The sequence below is a fragment of the Ranitomeya imitator genome, chromosome 2 (assembly GCF_032444005.1).
Source record: "Ranitomeya imitator isolate aRanImi1 chromosome 2, aRanImi1.pri, whole genome shotgun sequence".
NCBI classification, from domain to species: Eukaryota; Metazoa; Chordata; class Amphibia; order Anura; family Dendrobatidae; genus Ranitomeya; species Ranitomeya imitator.
Genome location: NC_091283.1, coordinates 820,061,432 through 820,080,612, shown reverse-complemented (window position 1 = coordinate 820,080,612; position 19,181 = coordinate 820,061,432). Strand labels below are relative to the sequence as shown.

Below are 19,181 nucleotides of genomic sequence, written 5' to 3'. Positions count from 1 at the left end.
ATTTTGTTACCAATTTTCCCTCCATGAATTTCGACCCATATGGACTCGACATCCTCATTTCCTTCGCTAATATCCTCCCTTAAAGTGGACTTTAGACAAGACTTTACATAGAGACAAACCCCTCCTCCTCTCCGATTTTTACGATCCTTTCTAAACAGACTGTAACCCTGTAAGTGAACTGCCCAGTCATAGCTTTCATCTAACCATGTCTCGGTTATTCCCACTATGTCAAAGTTACCTGTAGATATTTCTGCTTCTAGTTCTTCCATCTTGTTTGTCAGGCTTCTGGCGTTTGCGAGCATGCAGTTTAGAGGATTTTGTTTTGTTCCAATCTCCTCGCTGTGGATTGTTTTAGAAATGTTCTTACCTCCCTTCTGAGTATGTTTTCCTGGGTCTTCTTTGTTCGAGTCTAATGTTTTTCTTCCCGTCCCCTCTTCTTCTAGTTTAACGCCCTCCTGATGAGTGTAGCGAGTCTTCTGGCGAATGTGTGTTTCCCAGGTTTGTTGAGGTGTAGTCCGTCTCTGGCGAGGAGTCCATCGTACCAGTAATTCACACCGTGGTCCAGGAATCCGAATCCTTGTTGTCTGCACCATCGTCTTAGCCAGTTGTTTGCATCAAGGATCCTGTTCCATCCCCTGGTGCCATGCCCGTCTACTGGAAGGATAGAAGAAAAAACTACCTGTGCATCCAGTTCCTTTACTTTCTTCCCCAACTCTTCAAAGTCTTTGCAGATTGTCGGTAGGTCCTTCCTTGCCGTGTCATTGGTGCCAACATGTATCAGAAGAAATGGGTGGACGTTCTTGGAGCTGAAGAGCTTTGGTATCCTATCGGTCATATCCTTGATCATCGCACCTGGAAGGCAGCATACTTCTCTTGCAGTTATGTCCGGTCTGCAGATGGCTGCTTCTGTGCCTCTCAGTAGTGAGTCTCCCACCACTCTTCGTTGCTTCTTGGCTGTACTTTTTGCTGTCACTTGTTGCTGTGTGCCCTTTTCTTTTTTGCTTGCTGGTATTGCTTCATCCTTAGGTGTGCCATCTTCATCCTCTACAAAGATTTGATATCGGTTCTTCAATTGTGTGGTTGGTGATTTCTCTATGGTCTTCTTGCTTCTTTTGGTCACATGCTTCCACTCATCTGCTTTTGGAGGTTCTCTGACACTTTTTTCACCTTCTGTGACCAGTAGAGATGCTTCTGTTCTGTCTAGAAAGTCTTCATTCTCTTTGATGAGTTTCAAAGTTGCTATTCTTTCTTCCAGACCCCGCACCTTTTCTTCTAAAAGGGCCACTAGTCTACACTTCTGACAGGTGAAATTTGATTCTTCTTCTGGTCGATCTGTGAACATGTAGCACATGCTGCAGCTCACCATGTAGGTTGTCACATCTGCCATGTTGCTCCTAGATCCTGCTGACTTGCTGTGTGTTTTCCTTCTTGTGTAATCTACTCAGCCAAGCTCTCTTGCAATAATGTCCTACAGGCAAAAATTCATTTGGTGATGCTTTCCAAGCAGCTGGTCCCGGCTGTACCCAACGATCTTCTAGCTTAGGGAGACTTCGCTTTTACCAGAAGGCACCTGGAATATGCAAATTAGCCTCCTCAAGCTTGTTTTATTTAGTCATATAGATTTAATCTGAAAAAAACAGAAACACCTCTCAAAATGACGCTGGCCATGTCTGAGCAGTAGCATGTATCAGCGATCCGATAGATGCTACTGTGCAGCCGCCGGAAGCGCCATTTTGCTAGAGGGGAAAAAAAATTGTCTCCACCCAGATTCTTTTCAGAATAAATCTATGTGACTAAGGCCGGAGTTACACTAGACCGTAATACGGCCGAGTGCAATGCGATAAAAAAATCGCAAAGCACTCGGCTCAATGTTAATCAATGGGGCAGCGCCTATTATCCTTTGTTTTCTCGGCCGTATTCAGGATCCGAGTGAAATCGCAGCATTCTGCAATTGTCAGCGTATCTTGGCTGAGAATCGCCAATGCAAGTCTATGGGGGCGAGAAAAAATCGGATTACGCACGGACCATCAGTGTGACTTGCGAGAAATACGCACCTGTGTTCTATAGAAAAGCCGGTAATTCAGTGCGGTGTACAGTAAAATCACACTGACAGGTTAGAATAGATAGAATAAATGTGTACACATAGTATAGGTATATATATATTTAATTCAGCGCTAGATAGCAGAAAAGCCGGTAATTCAATTGCCGCCTTTTCCTATCTCCTTCTCAAACCCGACAGGATATGAGACATGGTTTACATACAGTAAACCATCTCATATCCCTTATTTTATTACATATTCCTCTTTAGTAATGTAAGAAGTGTCATTGTGTCAAAATTGGGGTCTCTAGCTATTAAATTAAAGGGTTAAATCCCGAAAAAAATTGGTGTAGGCTCCCTCGCAATTTTCTCCGCCCGAGTGGTAAAGCCAGTGACTGAGGGCAGATATAAATAGCCTGGAGAGGGTTCATGGTTGTTAGCCCCCCCTGGCTAAAAACATCTGCCCCCAGCCACCCCAGAAAAGGCACATCTGGAAGATGTGCCTATTCTGGCACTTAGCCTCTCTCTTCCCACTCCCCACTACAGGGGATATGGGGTAATGAAGGGTTAATGTCACCTTGCTATTGTAAGGTGACATTAAGCCTGGTTAATAATGGAGATGCGTCAATTATGACACCTATCGATTATTAATCCAATAGTACGAAATGGTTAATAAAACACACATTATTAAAAAGTATTTTAATGAAATAAAGACACATGGTGTTTTAATATTTTATTATACTCTTAATCCACCAGAAGACCCTTGTCACCTGAAACAAAGTTAAAAAAACCAAACAACAATATTCCATACCTTCCGTCGTTACAGTCTTGTCCCACGCTGTAAATCCATCTGAAGGGGTTAAATCATTTTATACCCAGGAGCTCTGCTAATGCAGCTGTGCTCCTGTCTGTAAAACTTGGTGAATGAATGGAATGCAGGGCAATGTACTGTAGTTACCTCGAGTCGCGGTGATGCGCCCTCTGCTGGATGTCCTCATATGAACTCGAGCCTGGGAACTTTTCAGAATATTTTCCCACGCTCAAGTTCATATGAACCCAGGTATCATTGTAATCCGCCAACCTGACACTGTCGGTAGGTTGCTGGGCACAATCCTGCTGACAAGTTCCCTTTAAGGGCATAAGAATTACAAACTTGAAAATTGTGAAATTTTCATCATTTTCTGTTCTCTTTACAAATAAACACAAGTCATATTGAAGAAATATTACCACTATCATGAAGTACAATATGTCTCAGTATTAGTGGGATACGTTGAAGCGTTCCAGAATTACCTCATAAAGTGACCGTGGTCAGAATTGTAAAATTTGGTTTAGTCATTAAGGTCAAAATTATCTTGGTCATTAAAGGGAACCTGTCACCCCCAAAATGGAAGATGAGCTAAGCATCAGGGGCTTATCTACAGCATTCTGTAATGCATTCTGTAATGCTGTAGATAAGCCCCCGATGTATCCTGAAAGATGAGAAAAAGACGTTAGATTATAGTCACCCAGGGGCGATCCAATCCAATGGGCGTCGCGGTCCAGTCCGGGGCCTCCCATCTTCTTACGATGACGTCCTCTTCTTGTCTTCACGCCGCGGCTCCGGCAGAGGCGTACTTCTCTGTCCTGTTGAGGGCAAAGTACTGCAGTGCACAGGCACCGGGCCTCTCTGACCTTTCCCGGCGCCTGCACACTGCAGTACTTTGCTCTGCCCTCAACAGGGTAGACAAAGTACGCCTGCGCCGGAGCCGCAGCGTGAATACAAGAAGAGGACGTCATCGTAAGAAGATGGGAGGCCCCGGACCGGACCGCGACACCCATTGGATCGGACCGCAGTGGGACCACCCCTGGGTGAGTATAATCTAACCTCTTTTTCTCATCTTTCAGGATACATCAGGGGCTTATCTACAGCATTGTAGAATGCTTTAGATAAGCCCCTGATGCCGGTGGGCTTAGCTCATCTTCCATTTTGGGGGTGACAGGTTCCCTTTAAGAGATCAAAATTCATGGCCTATCCTTATGATAGGTCACCAGTGTCTAAGAGGTGAGAATGTGACACCCAGCACACCCACCGATCAGCTCTTACTGGTGCCTGTAGCATCCGGAAATGCTCAGTTATGGAACTTCTCACGTCTACTAATAGTGGCTGCGACAGGATACTGCACATCCGCCTCCTATTCAAATCAATTGGGGGGCGAATGTGTAGTACCGGACGCGACCACTATCAGAAGATGGAGCATCTCTGTAACGGAGCACTTCCAGCACCGAGAACAGCTGGTCGGTGGAGGTGCTGGGTGTCGCACACACACCGATCAGATATTGATGGCCTGTCCTAAGGATAAGCCATCAATATTAAAGTAAGGGACAACCTCTTTAATAAACATCAAAGGGAATGATTCTATGCACCGCAACGTGAAAATTACTTCACATTTCCATAGACGCAAGTAGTTAAACAAAATGACCCGATCGTTCTTCAGGAAGCTTCTGCATGGAAGCCACCTATTATTTTATGTATAGAAGTAAAGCCACAGGAAAAACTTAACAGAAAAGACAAAAAAAAAAACGCACACGAAATTAAACATTTTACTGAAAAACTCTTCAGGTACGCTGACCTCTAACGTTGTGTGCGTTCAGCCAAATTGTTCAAAACCAATTCAGGAAATGAAAAACTTCTCCAAAAACTCCCTGAAGAAGGGGTATGTGCACACGGTGTCTTTGTCAAGCAGGCCCGAAACACACCTGCAAAAAGGCTCAAAAATGTGGAAACGATTTGCTGTTCTTATGTTCAGTCCTTTTAATCGTTTTACACTTCGAAAGTTATGAATTGGTTAAAAGAAATGACCGCTCTGTTCAGGCGGCTTCTGCTTGGAAGCTGCACAGTACGTAATGAAAAAGGTGAGGGTGAGTACTGGCTCTGTTTGATATTGTATGTATTTTATTGCATCTGGGATCCTCTTTTCTAAAAGTGGAAAACCCCTTTAAGATGTGCCCAAGTCAGGACATAGAGGGTTGTTCCTATCTGATAAAGTGATGGCCAGGATATGTTAACATGTTATGCTCTATGAAGGTCCAACCTCTGGGACCCGGTAACGGCTTCCTGCACAGATGGATGGCTGAGAGCGCCACTGCGCAGTAAAAAAAACTGCAAAGGGAACAGTCAGCAGTTTTGCTCCACCCACTGTCAGGCATGTGACCTAAAAGCTTAGCGCTAGCTGTACCGCTGAGTCATCTGACTTCCCACAATGCACTTCTCCCTGATTACGGGAAACCAGCAGAATTCTAACTTTAGCTTTAGTCAAGAATGGAGAAGTAGACATTGTGTAACTCCAAAGCTGTAAAAAAAGGAGTAATGAAAATAGCTGCTGCGGCATTTTATTTTGGGAGTTTCGAGGCTAAAAGTAATTTACATTTAACCCCTTTCCAGTGTTTACATATTACAGTATGGGTGTATGGAGCTTAAATGTCGCTGTCAATGATCCTGCTCGAGTGTCGATTCAGGTGGCCATCGCCTTCCACGCCAGCAACGTGATAAATTGCCTTGGCAGCCAAAGGCGCTTCATGCAATCATCTTGGTACTTATGTTCACCATATGGAATAAATGGCGCTATAAAAATGAATAATAATAATATGCACCAATACTGAAGTATAGCAAAACGTAGAACAAGCGATTACAGGTTCAAGTCCCCTATGGGGACTAAAAAATATAATGAAAAGCAAAAAATTTAAAAGAAAGAAATAAAAAAATGTGGTATTGCTGCGTTCGCAAAAGTTTGATCTCTCAACATCTAAAATTATTGAACCCGTACTATAAATGCTATAAAGCAAAAATAAAAACTAAATACCAGAATTGCCCTCTTTCTGTAGTTGCACCTCCCACCAAAAGTGATCAAAATGTCATATGTACTCCACAGTGATGCCAATAAAAACCATAGCTCCCTACACAGCTTTCACACAGCTCCATCTACAGAAAACCCCCAAAAAGTTACGAGTCTTAGAAATTGGTGACACAACTAAATTACTATTTTACAAAAAAAATTTTCATCATTACTTAAAGGGAATTTGTCAGTGAGATCAGTCCTCCTAAGCTGTCTATATGGACAGGCAAGTCATAGAAAGTGGAATGAAATAATACCTTCATATCTGTGATCAGATGTAAGATTCCAGAGTAATCCACCTGTTTCTTGATATGATAATGAGCTATTAAGATCTATGGGCTGGACATAGATCTCCCTGAGAATCTGCCTCCAGAGCTTAATTTGCATGAAAGGGGGCGTTACATGTGAGACATGTAGATCAGGAGAGAAGACAGTCAGTCATTACATGTCTCAGACTGGTTACGTCTCCTTTCATTTATAGTAAGCTTTGGAGGCAGATTGTCGGGAAGATCTATGTCCGGCCTATAGATCTTAACAGCTCATTTACATATTAGGAAAAATGTGGATTTCTCTGCAGTAAGACATCGGATTGCAGATATCAAGGTCTCATTTTATTCAGCTTCCTATGACCTGCAGGTCTATGAAGACGGATTAGGAGGGTTCATCCTACTGAGGATGAGTAAAGCGGACTGGTTATTTCTACAATTGAAAACTTTGTTTTCATCCCAGACAATCCCATTAAGCGCATACATTTTTCCAAATGGTACCCTCTCACCGCAAAATCTCGAGACAGTGTAGACAGTAAAATCACAGTCCAGGCACCATCATGTTTGTCTGACCAATGGCTCCAGGATTCTTTCCTTACCTCGGCTTTAAAAAATACCTTTCATCAGCCATGAATATGTAATTTTTACCTGGTTTAAATGCTGCTGTTCTTCTGAATCCAGCATTGTTTTTCTTTTTTTCCTGCGCCTCTCCATTCCTGAGATATGGCCCAGTCTTCCTTGTATATAAATGTGGTCTTTTTAGCCAACCAGGAGAGGTTTTCAGGACGACGCCCACAGATAAGAGTAGAGGACCACGTCCCATTGGATAGCAACACTAGATTTATATAAAGGGAAGAAGAGGCCAAATCTCAGGAACAGAAAGGCGCAGAAACAAAAGGAAGACAACAACGGATTCAGGAGAACAGCAGCATTTTCATCAGGTTAAAAAAATTATATATTTATGTAAAGTGAGAAGTCCTCTTTAAATTCGATTAAGAAGGCTGTTGAGAAAATTTGGCGTCAAGTCTACAAATTGTCCTAGGTTTGTAAATACACTCATGCAGGGGAAGCATTGCCGCAGCTAGTTCATTATGCTCCCAATCCCATCATCAAAAAAAAAAAATGTCAGCTGCAGGCGAAAAGACGAGTAGCCTTACTTTCTCACTGTAACTACATCGGTTCATTCCCAATGTCAGTTAATGCAGCTACGAGGAGACTGAATATAGACTGTGTAGGAGTCAGATTGCTGCAGAGGCGGCGAGAAGATACATATTCCAGGATAATTTAGGGATTAGCAGATATATCGTATGCTAAATGCTATAACACCCGGCTAACACCCTATAACGCACTCATGTGTCATGTCCAAGGGGTGACAAGTGGAAGCCTGATCTTTGTCAATTAGTAGGACTATACGGCTACATAAGATTTCATTAATGGATTGAGGAGTGTATGCAGATTGCATCTGCAAGAGTTTATTGAAAGCTTTTGGGGATACTGGGTGGTAACCAGTAGGGCAACAACCATCACAAAGGCATTTTCTCAATTTTCTTAACATACTAAAAGGGCATCAGTCTTTAAATCTCTTTAAATATGTCACACAATTAGAATGAAGACCATCCATTCAGGACTTTAAACATTCCGTCGCTGTTTTTTTTTTACAGGGTTCAAAATGACCCGGCAGCATGAATCTCCCCAGGTTCACCCAGGTGTATATGACTCATGCTTATCTATCTAGAAGCCCTTGGTGCGGGATCCATTTTATAGTGTTCTCACACGAGTGTGTCAAGGACAAGTACTCGTTGGTAAAACTATAGGTTCGTTTTTGGGTTTGGTCCCCACAAACTTTTGTATCTGGTGATGCATCTTAAACTCATAAAATTTTATAGGACTTAAGGTACCTTCACACATAACGATTTTCGTTAACGATATCGTTGCTTTTTGTGACGTAGCAACGATCCCGCTAACGATCTTGTTATGTGTGACATGGACCAACGATCAGGCCCCTGCTGTGAGATCGTTGGTCGCTGGGAATGATCAGGACCTTTTTTTGGTCGCTGATCACCCGCTGTCATCGCTGAATCGGCGTGTGTGACGCCGATCCAGCGATGTGTTCACTGGTAACCAGGGTAAATTGTTGTGAATTCTGTGGCTGAATTCACTCCTGTGGTCACAAGTGGTACTGCAGCTTCTGGGCTTCCTCCCTCAGGTGTTCTGGTGAGCTCGTTGGCTGCCTTGTTATTTAACTCCACCTGATTCTGTCTTCCTTGCTCCTTGTCAATGTTCCAGTGTTGGATCTGAGCTTCTGGATCTTTCCTGTGGCCTGCTGCTCTGCTTAGATAAGTGCTTCTTTGCTTTTGTTGCTGTTTTTTCTGTCCAGCTTGTCTATTCGTTTTTGCTGGAAGCTCTGAGACGCAAAGGGTGTACCGCCGTGCCGTTAGTTCGGCACGGTGGGTCTTTTTGCCCCCTTTGCGTGGTTTTTTGCTTTAGGGTTTTTTGTAGACTGCAAAGTTCTCTTTGCTATCCTCGCTCTATCTAGAATATCGGGCCTCACTTTGCTGAATCTATTTCATCCCTACGTTTTGTCTTTTCATCTTGCTAACAGTCATTATATGTGGGGGGCTGCCTTTTCCTTTGGGGTATTTCTCTGAGGCAAGTCAGGCTTGTATTTCTATCTTCAGGCTAGTCAGTTCCTCAGGCTGTGCCGAGTTGCATAGGTAGTGTCAGGCGCAATCCACAGCTGCCTTTAGTTGTGTTTAGGATAGGTTCAGGTATTGCGGTCTACAGAGATTCCACGTCTCAGAGCTCGTTCTATTGTTTTTGGGTTATTGTCAGATCACTGTATGTGCTCTGATTGCTGGCACACTGTGTTACTGGATTGCCTTCATAACAGTACAAGGAGCCAAACTAATGATTCTCAATAGAGGGAAAAAAGAAGTTCTGACATCATTTTTTTTTCTCAGCTCTGTGTTCAGTCTTTTTTTCCCCTAGACATTAGGGTGCTTCAGGACACAGCTGTGGACATGGATATTCAGGCTCTGTGCTCTTCAATGGATAATCTCGTTATAAATGTACAAAAGATTCAAGATACAATTGATCAGAAATCTATGCTAGAACCAAGAATTCCTATTCCTGATTTGTTTTTTGGTGATAGAACTAAGTTTCTGAGCTTCAAAAATAATTGTAAGCTATTTCTGGCCTTGAAACCTCATTCTTCTGGTAATTCAGTTCAACAGGTTTTGATTATTATTTCTTTTTTGCGCGGCGACCCTCAGGACTGGGCATTTTCTCTTGCGCCAGGAGACCCTGCATTGAGTGGTGTCGATGCGTTTTTCCTGGCGCTCGGATTGCTGTACGATGAGCCTAATTCAGTGGATCAGGCTGAGAAAAATTTGCTGGCTTTGTGCCAGGGTCAGGATGATATAGAAGTATATTGTCAGAAATTTAGGAAGTGGTCAGTACTCACTCTGTGGAATGAATCTGCGCTGGCAGCTTTGTTCAGAAAGGGTCTCTCTGAGGCTCTTAAGGATGTCATGGTGGGTTTTCCTATGACTGCTGGTTTGAATGAGTCTATGTCTTTGGCCATTCAGATCGGTCGTCGCTTGCGCGAGCGTAAATCTGTGCACCATCTGGCGGTATTGTCTGAGATTAAACCTGAGCCTATGCAGTGCGATAGGACTATGACCAGAGTTGAACGGCAAGAACACAGACGTCTGAATGGGCTGTGTTTCTACTGTGGTGATTCCACTCATGCTATTTCTGATTGTCCTAAGCGCACTAAGCGGTTCGATAGGTCTGCCGTCATTGGTACTGTACAGTCCAAATTCCTTCTGTCCATTACCTTGATATGCTCTTTGTCATCGTATTCTGTCATGGCGTTTGTGGATTCAGGCGCTGCCCTGAATCTGATGGATTTGGATTATGCTAAACGTTGTGGGTTTTTCTTGGAGCCTTTGCGGTGTCCTATTCCGTTGAGAGGAATTGATGCTACACCTTTGGCCAAGAATAAACCTCAGTACTGGGCCCAGCTGACCATGTGCATGGCTCCTGCACATCAGGAAGTTATTCGCTTTCTGGTGCTACATAATCTGCATGATGTGGTCGTGTTGGGGTTGCCATGGTTACAAACCCATAATCCAGTATTGGATTGGAACTCTATGTCGGTATCCAGCTGGGGTTGTCAGGGGGTACATGGTGATGTTCCATTTTTGTCTATTTCGTCATCCACTCCTTCTGAGGTCCCAGAGTTCTTGTCTGATTATCAGGATGTATTTGAAGAGCCCAAGTCCGATGCCCTACCTCCGCATAGGGATTGTGATTGTGCTATCAATTTGATTCCTGGTAGTAAATTCCCTAAGGGTCGTTTATTTAATTTATCCGTGCCTGAACACACCGCTATGCGCAGTTATGTGAAGGAATCCCTGGAGAAGGGACATATTCGCCCATCGCCATCACCACTGGGAGCAGGGTTCTTTTTTGTAGCCAAGAAGGATGGTTCGCTGAGACCGTGTATTGATTACCGCCTTCTTAATAAGATCACTGTTAAGTTTCAGTATCCCTTGCCATTGTTATCTGACTTGTTTGCTCGGATTAAGGGGGCTAGTTGGTTCACTAAGGGTACGTTCACATTTGCGGTTTGCGCCGCAGCGTCGCCGCCGCAACAAAACGCATGCGTCGTGCGGCCCTATCTTTAACATTGGCGCCGCATGGGGCCGCATGTGCATGCGTTGTGTTACGTTTTACGCCGCATGCGGCGTTAGGGCGCACCTGTCTGGGCGCGGCAAACGCAACATGTTGGATTTTTTGTGCGGCGCCGACCTTTTAAAAAACGCATGCGTCGTGCGGCCCTATCTTTAACATTGGCGCCGCATGGGGCCGCATGTGCATGCGTTTTGCTGCGTTTTTGTTTGCGTTGTGCGTTGCGGCGACGACGCTGCGGCGCACAACGCAAATGTGAACTTAGACTAAGATAGATCTTCGTGGTGCGTATAATCTGGTGAGAATCAGGCAAGGAGATGAATGGAAAACGGCATTTAATACGCCCGAGGGTCATTTTGAGTATCTAGTGATGCCGTTCGGACTTGCCAATGCTCCATCTGTTTTTCAGTCTTTTATGCATGACATCTTCCGTGAGTATCTGGATAAATTCCTGATTGTTTACTTGGATGACATTTTGATCTTCTCAGATGATTGGGACTCTCATGTGAAGCAGGTCAGAATGGTTTTCCAGGTCCTGCGTGCTAATTCTTTGTTCGTGAAGGGATCACAGTGTCTCTTCGGTGTGCAGAAAGTTTCATTTTTGGGGTTCATCTTTTCCCCTTCTACTATCGAGATGGATCCGGTTAAGGTCCAAGCCATCCAGGATTGGACTCAGCCGACATCTCTGAAAAGTCTGCAAAAGTTCCTGGGCTTTGCTAATTTTTATCGTCGCTTCATCTGTAATTTTTCTAGCATTGCCAAACCATTGACCGATTTGACCAAGAAGGGTGCTGATTTGGTTAATTGGTCTTCTGCTGCTGTGGAAGCTTTTCAGGAGTTGAAGCGTCGTTTTTGTTCTGCCCCTGTGTTGTGTCAACCAGATGTTTCTCTTCCGTTCCAGGTCGAGGTTGATGCTTCTGAGATTGGAGCAGGGGCGATTTTGTCACAGAGAGGTTCTGGTTGCTCAGTGTTGAAACCATGTGCTTTCTTTTCCAGGAAGTTTTCTGCTGCTGAGCGTAATTATGATGTGGGCAACCGAGAGTTGCTGGCCATGAAGTGGGCATTCGAGGAGTGGCGTCATTGGCTTGAAGGAGCTAAGCATCGCGTGGTGGTATTGACTGATCATAAGAACTTGACTTATCTCGAGTCTGCCAAGCGCTTGAATCCTAGACAGGCCCGTTGGTCGTTATTTTTTGCTCGCTTCGATTTTGTGATTTCGTACCTTCCGGGCTCTAAAAATGTGAAGGCGGATGCTCTGTCTAGGAGTTTTGTGCCCGACTCTCCGGGTTTATCTGAGCCGGCGAGTATCCTCAAGGAAGGAGTCATTGTGTCTGCCATCTCCCCTGATTTGCGGCGAGTGTTGCAAAAATTTCAGGCTAATAAACCTGATCGTTGTCCGGCCGAGAAACTGTTCGTCCCTGATAGGTGGACTAGTAAAGTTATCTCTGAACTTCATTGTTCGGTGTTGGCTGGTCATTCAGGAATCTTTGGTACCAGAGAGTTAGTGGCTAGATCCTTCTGGTGGCCATCTCTGTCACGGGATGTACGTACTTTTGTGCAGTCCTGTGGGATTTGTGCTAGGGCTAAGCCCTGCTGTTCACGTGCCAGTGGGTTGCTTTTGCCCTTGCCGGTCCCGAAGAGGCCTTGGACACGTATTTCGATGGATTTCATTTCTGACCTTCCCGTTTCTCAAAAGATGTCAGTCATTTGGGTGGTCTGTGATCGCTTTTCTAAAATGGTCCATCTGGTGCCCTTGGTTAAATTTCCTTCCTCCTCTGATTTGGTGCCTTTGTTCTTCCAGCATGTGGTTCGTTTGCATGGCATTCCTGAGAATATTGTTTCTGACAGAGGTTCCCAGTTTGTTTCAAGGTTTTGGCGAGCCTTTTGTGGTAGGATGGGCATTGACCTATCTTTTTCCTCGGCTTTCAATCCTCAGACTAATGGCCAGACCGAACGAACCAATCAGACCTTGGAAACATATCTGAGATGTTTTGTTTCTGCAGACCAGGATGATTGGGTGTCCTTTTTGCCGTTGGCTGAGTTCGCCCTTAATAATCGGGCCAGCTCGGCTACCTTGGTCTCTCCATTTTTCTGCAATTCTGGGTTCCATCCTCGTTTCTCTTCAGGACAGGTTGAGTCTTCGGACTGTCCTGGTGTGGATTCTGTGGTGGACAGGTTGCAGCAGATCTGGACTCAGGTAGTGGACAATTTGACCTTGTCCCAGGAGAAGGCTCAACTTTTCGCTAATCGCAGACGCCGTGTGGGTCCCAGACTTCGTGTTGGGGATCTGGTTTGGTTATCTTCTCGTCATATTCCTATGAAGGTTTCCTCTCCTAAATTTAAACCTCGTTTTATTGGTCCGTATAGGATTTCTGAGATTCTCAATCCTGTGTCCTTTCGTCTGACCCTCCCGGACTCCTTTTCCATACATAATGTATTCCATAGGTCGTTGTTGCGGAGATACGTGGCACCTATGGTTCCATCTGTTGAGCCTCCTGCCCCTGTTTTGGTGGAGGGGGAATTGGAGTATGTTGTGGAGAAAATTTTGGATTCTCGTGTCTCTAGACGGAAACTCCAGTATCTGGTTAAATGGAAGGGTTATGCTCAGGAAGATAATTCCTGGGTTTTTGCTTGTTCGTGCCTTTCATGTGGCTCATCCTGGTCGGCCTGGGGACTCTGGTGAGGGTTCGGTGACCCCTCCTCAAGGGGGGGGGTACTGTTGTGAATTCTGTGGCTGAATTCACTCCTGTGGTCACAAGTGGTACTGCAGTTTCTGGGCTTCCTCCCTCAGGTGTTCTGGTGAGCTCGTTGGCTGCCTTGTTATTTAACTCCACCTGATTCTGTCTTCCTTGCTCCTTGTCAATGTTCCAGTGTTGGATCTGAGCTTCTGGATCTTTCCTGTGGCCTGCTGCTCTGCTTAGATAAGTGCTTCTTTGCTTTTGTTGCTGTTTTTTCTGTCCAGCTTGTCTATTCGTTTTTGCTGGAAGCTCTGAGACGCAAAGGTCTTTTTGCCCCCTTTGCGTGGTTTTTTGCTTTAGGGTTTTTTGTAGACTGCAAAGTTCTCTTTGCTATCCTCGCTCTATCTAGAATATCGGGCCTCACTTTGCTGAATCTATTTCATCCCTACGTTTTGTCTTTTCATCTTGCTAACAGTCATTATATGTGGGGGGCTGCCTTTTTCTTTTCCTTTGGGGTATTTCTCTGAGGCAAGTCAGGCTTGTATTTCTATCTTCAGGCTAGTTAGTTCCTCAGGCTGTGCCGAGTTGCATAGGTAGTGTCAGGCGCAATCCACAGCTGCCTTTAGTTGTGTTTAGGATAGGTTCAGGTATTGCGGTCTACAGAGATTCCACGTCTCAGAGCTCGTTCTATTGTTTTTGGGTTATTGTCAGATCACTGTATGTGCTCTGATTGCTGGCACACTGTGTTACTGGATTGCCTTCATAACACTAAATATCTGGTTACTAAGTGCAGGGCCGTGCTTAGTAACCCGATATTTACCCTGGTTACCATTGTAAAAGTAAAAAAAAAACACTACATACTCACATTCCGATGTCTGTCACGTCCCCCGGCGTCAGCTTCCCGCACTGACTGTGTCAGCGCCGGCCGGCCGTAAAGCAGAGCACAGCGGTGATGTCACCGCTCTGCTTTACGGCCGGCGCTTACACAGTGCAGGGAAGCTGACATCGGGGGACGTGACAGACATCAGAATGTGAGTATGTACTGTTTTTTTTTTTAACTTTTACAATGGTAACCAGGGTAAATATCGGGTTACTAAGCTTAGTAACCCGATATTTACCCTGGTTACCCGGGGACTTCGGCATCGTTGAAGACAGTTTCAACGATGCCGAAGTCTTTCCCCTGATCGTTGGTCGCTGGAGAGAGCTGTCTGTGTGACAGCTCCCCAGTGACCACACAACGACTTACCAACGATCACGGTCAGGACTGATCGCTGGTCGTGATCGTTGGTAAGTCGTTTAGTGTAACGGTACCTTTAGGTGTAAAATCAGTGAGAAAATTGGCTCAGTTTTTGGAAGAAAGCCACAATGTTTCTCTAACCTTATGCAGTCGATGAGTCTGAGGACTCTCCAAGAAAATCTAATCTTGCGCATTGAATAATTAATTCAAGAGCCCCTGAAACTCGCAAATAAAGAATTTATGGGACTGCTGCTTGGTAACATCTTAGGCAGCTGGTGGGTGACAACCCTAGATGTCCACAGACATTTGGAGACCCAACATTGTCGCTGAGGTTTGCTTGTGTATGAGGGAGGACTGTTGTGATTCCGTGTTCTTTTTCTTAAATGTTGCAGTTTGAATGTTCAAATGGAATGTTGGGAAACCCTGGAACGTCTTCGTTCTCTTCTCACCAATTTCTTTGTTTCCTTGGAAACTACAACTATTTCGATAAAAAAAACCAGAACGAACTCCGAGAACAGACTGAAGAATCATGTAATGAGCGTGGAGAGGACACTCTCCGACCTCTCTTCACAACTCTCAATTCTGTAATATTTCAGAAAGTACTGTAAATTACAGAGCGCGGCTACAAGACTCCCTTTAGACGACTCTTCCTGGCGACCCCAAAGATTGTAGTAAATTGGTAGCAATTAGGTTTCATATTAAATAATTTCTTCACATTATTTTTTCAGGTTTTTTTTTTTGCTCTAGCACACAGCTTTGGACTGTCGAAGAGAGAACTATCATTTTTTGTTCATCCAGGGCTTTTTGTTTCGTGAACAGGATGCGAAAAATAATTTAGATGAACGTTGAAAGAACGCGTTGATTTTGCCTGGTCCAGCCAATTATCTAATGCGTGTGGGGGTGTCTTCACTATCTAAAATGCAGATGGCGAGAGAAAAAAATGTCAGCTGTCTAAAGCTCGTTTCATATTCTAGGCACATAGGAGGTATTGGGTCCGATTCATCATCTCTTTTTTTTTTCCTTTCTTTTTTTTTTTGTCTTTTGTTGTTTGTTGACATTTTTTGCACCAAGTTCTCCAAAATGTTGAATACGGTTCGTGAATATTGGACCAAATAAAAAATGTTCTTTATTTTTTTATCTTTAACATTTTTTATGATTTTGTTTTTTTAAAGCAAAAAGTTGCGCATTTGGGTATAATGTTTGCGTCACTGTCAAATCTAAAAGAAAAAAAACAAAACAAGCAAACGCTTATAAATGAAACTTTAGAAAAGGCACAAATTAAAGATATACCGTAAGTCACAAATGAAGAAAAAGATAAAAGAAGCCAAAAACTTTCAGGTATCTTTCCCTCCTCATTTAAACATGTCATCATAACCCCTTTACTTAAAAAGCCATCCCTGAACCAGAACTGCACTGCTAACTACAGACCTGCCTCTAACCTTTCCTTCATCTCTAAACTCCTGGAACGCTTAGTCCACTCCCGTCTAATCCGTTATCTCTCGGATAACTCTCTTCTCGACAATCTGGTTTCCGCTCTTTACACTCCACTGAAACTGCCCTCACTGAAGTCTCTAATGATCTAATAACAGCTAAATCCAAATGTCATTGCTCTCTGCTGATTCTCCTGGATCTCTCTGCCACATTTGACACTGTGGATCACCAGCTCCTTCTCACTATGCTTCGCTCCATAGGCCTCAAGGACACAGCCCTCTCCTGGTTCTCCTCCTACCTCTCTGACCGCTCCTTCACTGTATCTTTTGCCGGCTCCTCTTCCTCTCCTCGTCCCCTTACTATCGGGGTTCCGCAGGGCCCAGTCCTAAGCCCCCTCCTCTTCTCTCTATACACTGCCCCTATTGGACAAACATTCAGCAGATTTGGGTTCTAGTATCATCTCTATGCTGACGACACCCAATTATACACTTCTTCCCCTGACATCACCCCCACTCTAATTCAAAATACCAAGGATTGTCTGTCTGCTGTCTCTAACATCATGTCCTCCCTCTATCTGAAACTAAATCTCTCCAAAATCGAACTTCTTGTGTTTTTCCCCCTCTACTAACCTCACTCTACCTAACATCGAAATTACCCTGGAGGTTCAACCATAACTCCCAAGCAGCATGCCCAGTGTCTTGGAGTCATATTCGACACCGAACTTTCCTTTACTCCCTATATCCGATCACTCACTCGCTCTTGTCCCCTGCATCTTAAAAACATCTCCAGAATCTGACCTTTTCTCACCTTTGAAGCTGCTAAGACTCTTACTGTCGCTCTTATTCATTCTCATATGGGCTACTGCAACTCTCTTCTAATCGGTCTCCCTCTTTCCAAACTTTCTCCTCTCCAATCCATCTTGAATGCGGCGGCAGCCAGGGTCATATTGCTGTCCAGCCGCTTCACCGATGCCTCCATCTTGTGCCAGTCATTACACTGGCTACCTATTCACTACAGGGTCCAGTATAAACTCATCTCTCTCACCCACAAAGCTCTCCACAGTTCTGCACTGCCTTATATCTCCTCTTTCATCTCCGTCTATCGCCCTACACGTTCCCTCCGTTCTACAAATGACCTAAGACTAACATCCCCGTAATCCGAACCTCGCACCTCCGTCTCCAAGACTTCTCTCATGCTGCGCCAGCTCTCTGGAATGCACTTCCCCAGACGATCAGACTGATACCTAGCCCCGTCCTACTCAAGCGCGCTTTAAAAACCCATCTCTTCAAAGAAGCCTACCACATCAACTACTCAGTAAACTAACTTTGTCCTATTCCCTCCTTCCAAATATTATCTGCATGTGAATCTGCACCCTACTATTCATCTGTCTCCACACCCTCCATGCACATGATAACTGCACTTGATACTTGACTATTGCACTTAAACACACGGGCTGATGACCGGATCATGCAGCTTTGTATGAAAATCCCTATTTATTATAATTGCCAGACCTGAAATAACAAGCACTTTTCACCTATTGTGTCCCCCCCATTTCCTTGTAGATTGTAAGCTTGCGAGCAGGTACCTTACCCCTAATGTCACTGGTTAAATTGTCTTAACTTGTATTGAATTTATTGTTTGTACATGTCCCCGCTTAATTGTAAAGTGCTACGGAATATGTTGGCGCTATATAAATAAAAATTATTATTATTATTTATTATGTAAATGGATAATAAATTGGGCCAATTGTCTATAGGTGATCGTGCACTTAGCCTCCGACTTATGAGTATCGTTTTGGCATGAATATGTCCCTTTTTTATTACTTTATATAAAAGCCCTCTTGGACTTAATCCTGTAAAATGTAGGTACTCACAATGAAAATCCCTTTTACTGCAAGCCAGTGAATAGAAGACAAGGAGGAGGGGGATGCAGCTGCAGAATCTCGTCATGTAGGGGTGGGTGAGGCTGAGAGACAGGAGTAAGAGTAGGGGAGGGCACAACTCTTACATTTCAGAGAAAATGAATAGAAACCTTGGTTTTAAGAGTCCACTAGGCGTTGCTGATCACCAATTATGCATACTTAGTCAATGATGGCGGTCAATCACCAATAAGACCGCCCACTGGACTCCTAAGACCTGAGTGACCAGGAATTTAAATGGATAAACTGCAAGATATACTGAATCTTTTACCACAAACCAATATATCAATCTGCTCAGCTCCTCCAAAAGTCCCAGACATAGAACTTACATGGATTGCTTAACTTTCTAATTGTTATAAAACTTAATTCGGGTCTGGTCGCCCAAGTTTTTGGTTGAATCTTGTTCAAGGCTAATTGTCCATGGTTTATAGATAATCCCCTAGCATGGAGATGCTAAAGAGTCATCAGATGTTCTCCGAGACTAATGAAGTCCTCACCTGCCATGTGTCTTCTAATGTGGGTCCCCTCAAGCACTAGGGCCACATATGACTGCTACATTTGGACAAGACACTGTGCCTGAATAATATTTTCCAATAGTCCTACATTTCTTAGAACTGTCCCAATTTTTGGAATATAATTATAGCAAATTTGTTCCCAAGCAAAAATGGGTGTTTGGTTATATAAACCCCACTTAAAAGTGGATGGTTGTGATCAGGTTGGGCGATATAGACAGTAGTCCACCGCCACTACATTCATTCCCTATGGCACTGCTGAGTACAGTGCTCCACTATTTCCAGCAGTCTCATAGTCAATGAATGGAGCCGAGGCCAAACATGCACACTTCTGCTCCCAGCTTATACATTTATCCATAGGATATCGGTATTATAGACATATACAGTATTAATTATGTTGTATTTTATTTCCAGATACTACAGGCAGTCCTCATACTGACACATCCTCGCTCCTGACATCCGTGCTGGTGCCTTTGTTTGTTTGCTTCGTCCTCATACTTCTGGCTGGCTACCTTCTAAGGTAACAACATTCAC

The 19,181-nt window shown here is 44.1% G+C and overlaps 1 protein-coding gene across 1 annotated transcript in view; it reads left to right on the top strand.

Annotated features, from left to right (window-relative positions):
• The window catches only part of PTPRE (protein tyrosine phosphatase receptor type E), a 186,396-nt gene that overhangs the window by 98,630 nt on the left and 68,585 nt on the right, over positions 1-19,181 (top strand). Inside the window, exon 3 of the mRNA XM_069753946.1 lies at positions 19,062-19,167. Coding sequence (XP_069610047.1) covers positions 19,062-19,167 — 106 coding nt within the window. The remainder of the gene's footprint in view (positions 1-19,061; positions 19,168-19,181) is intronic.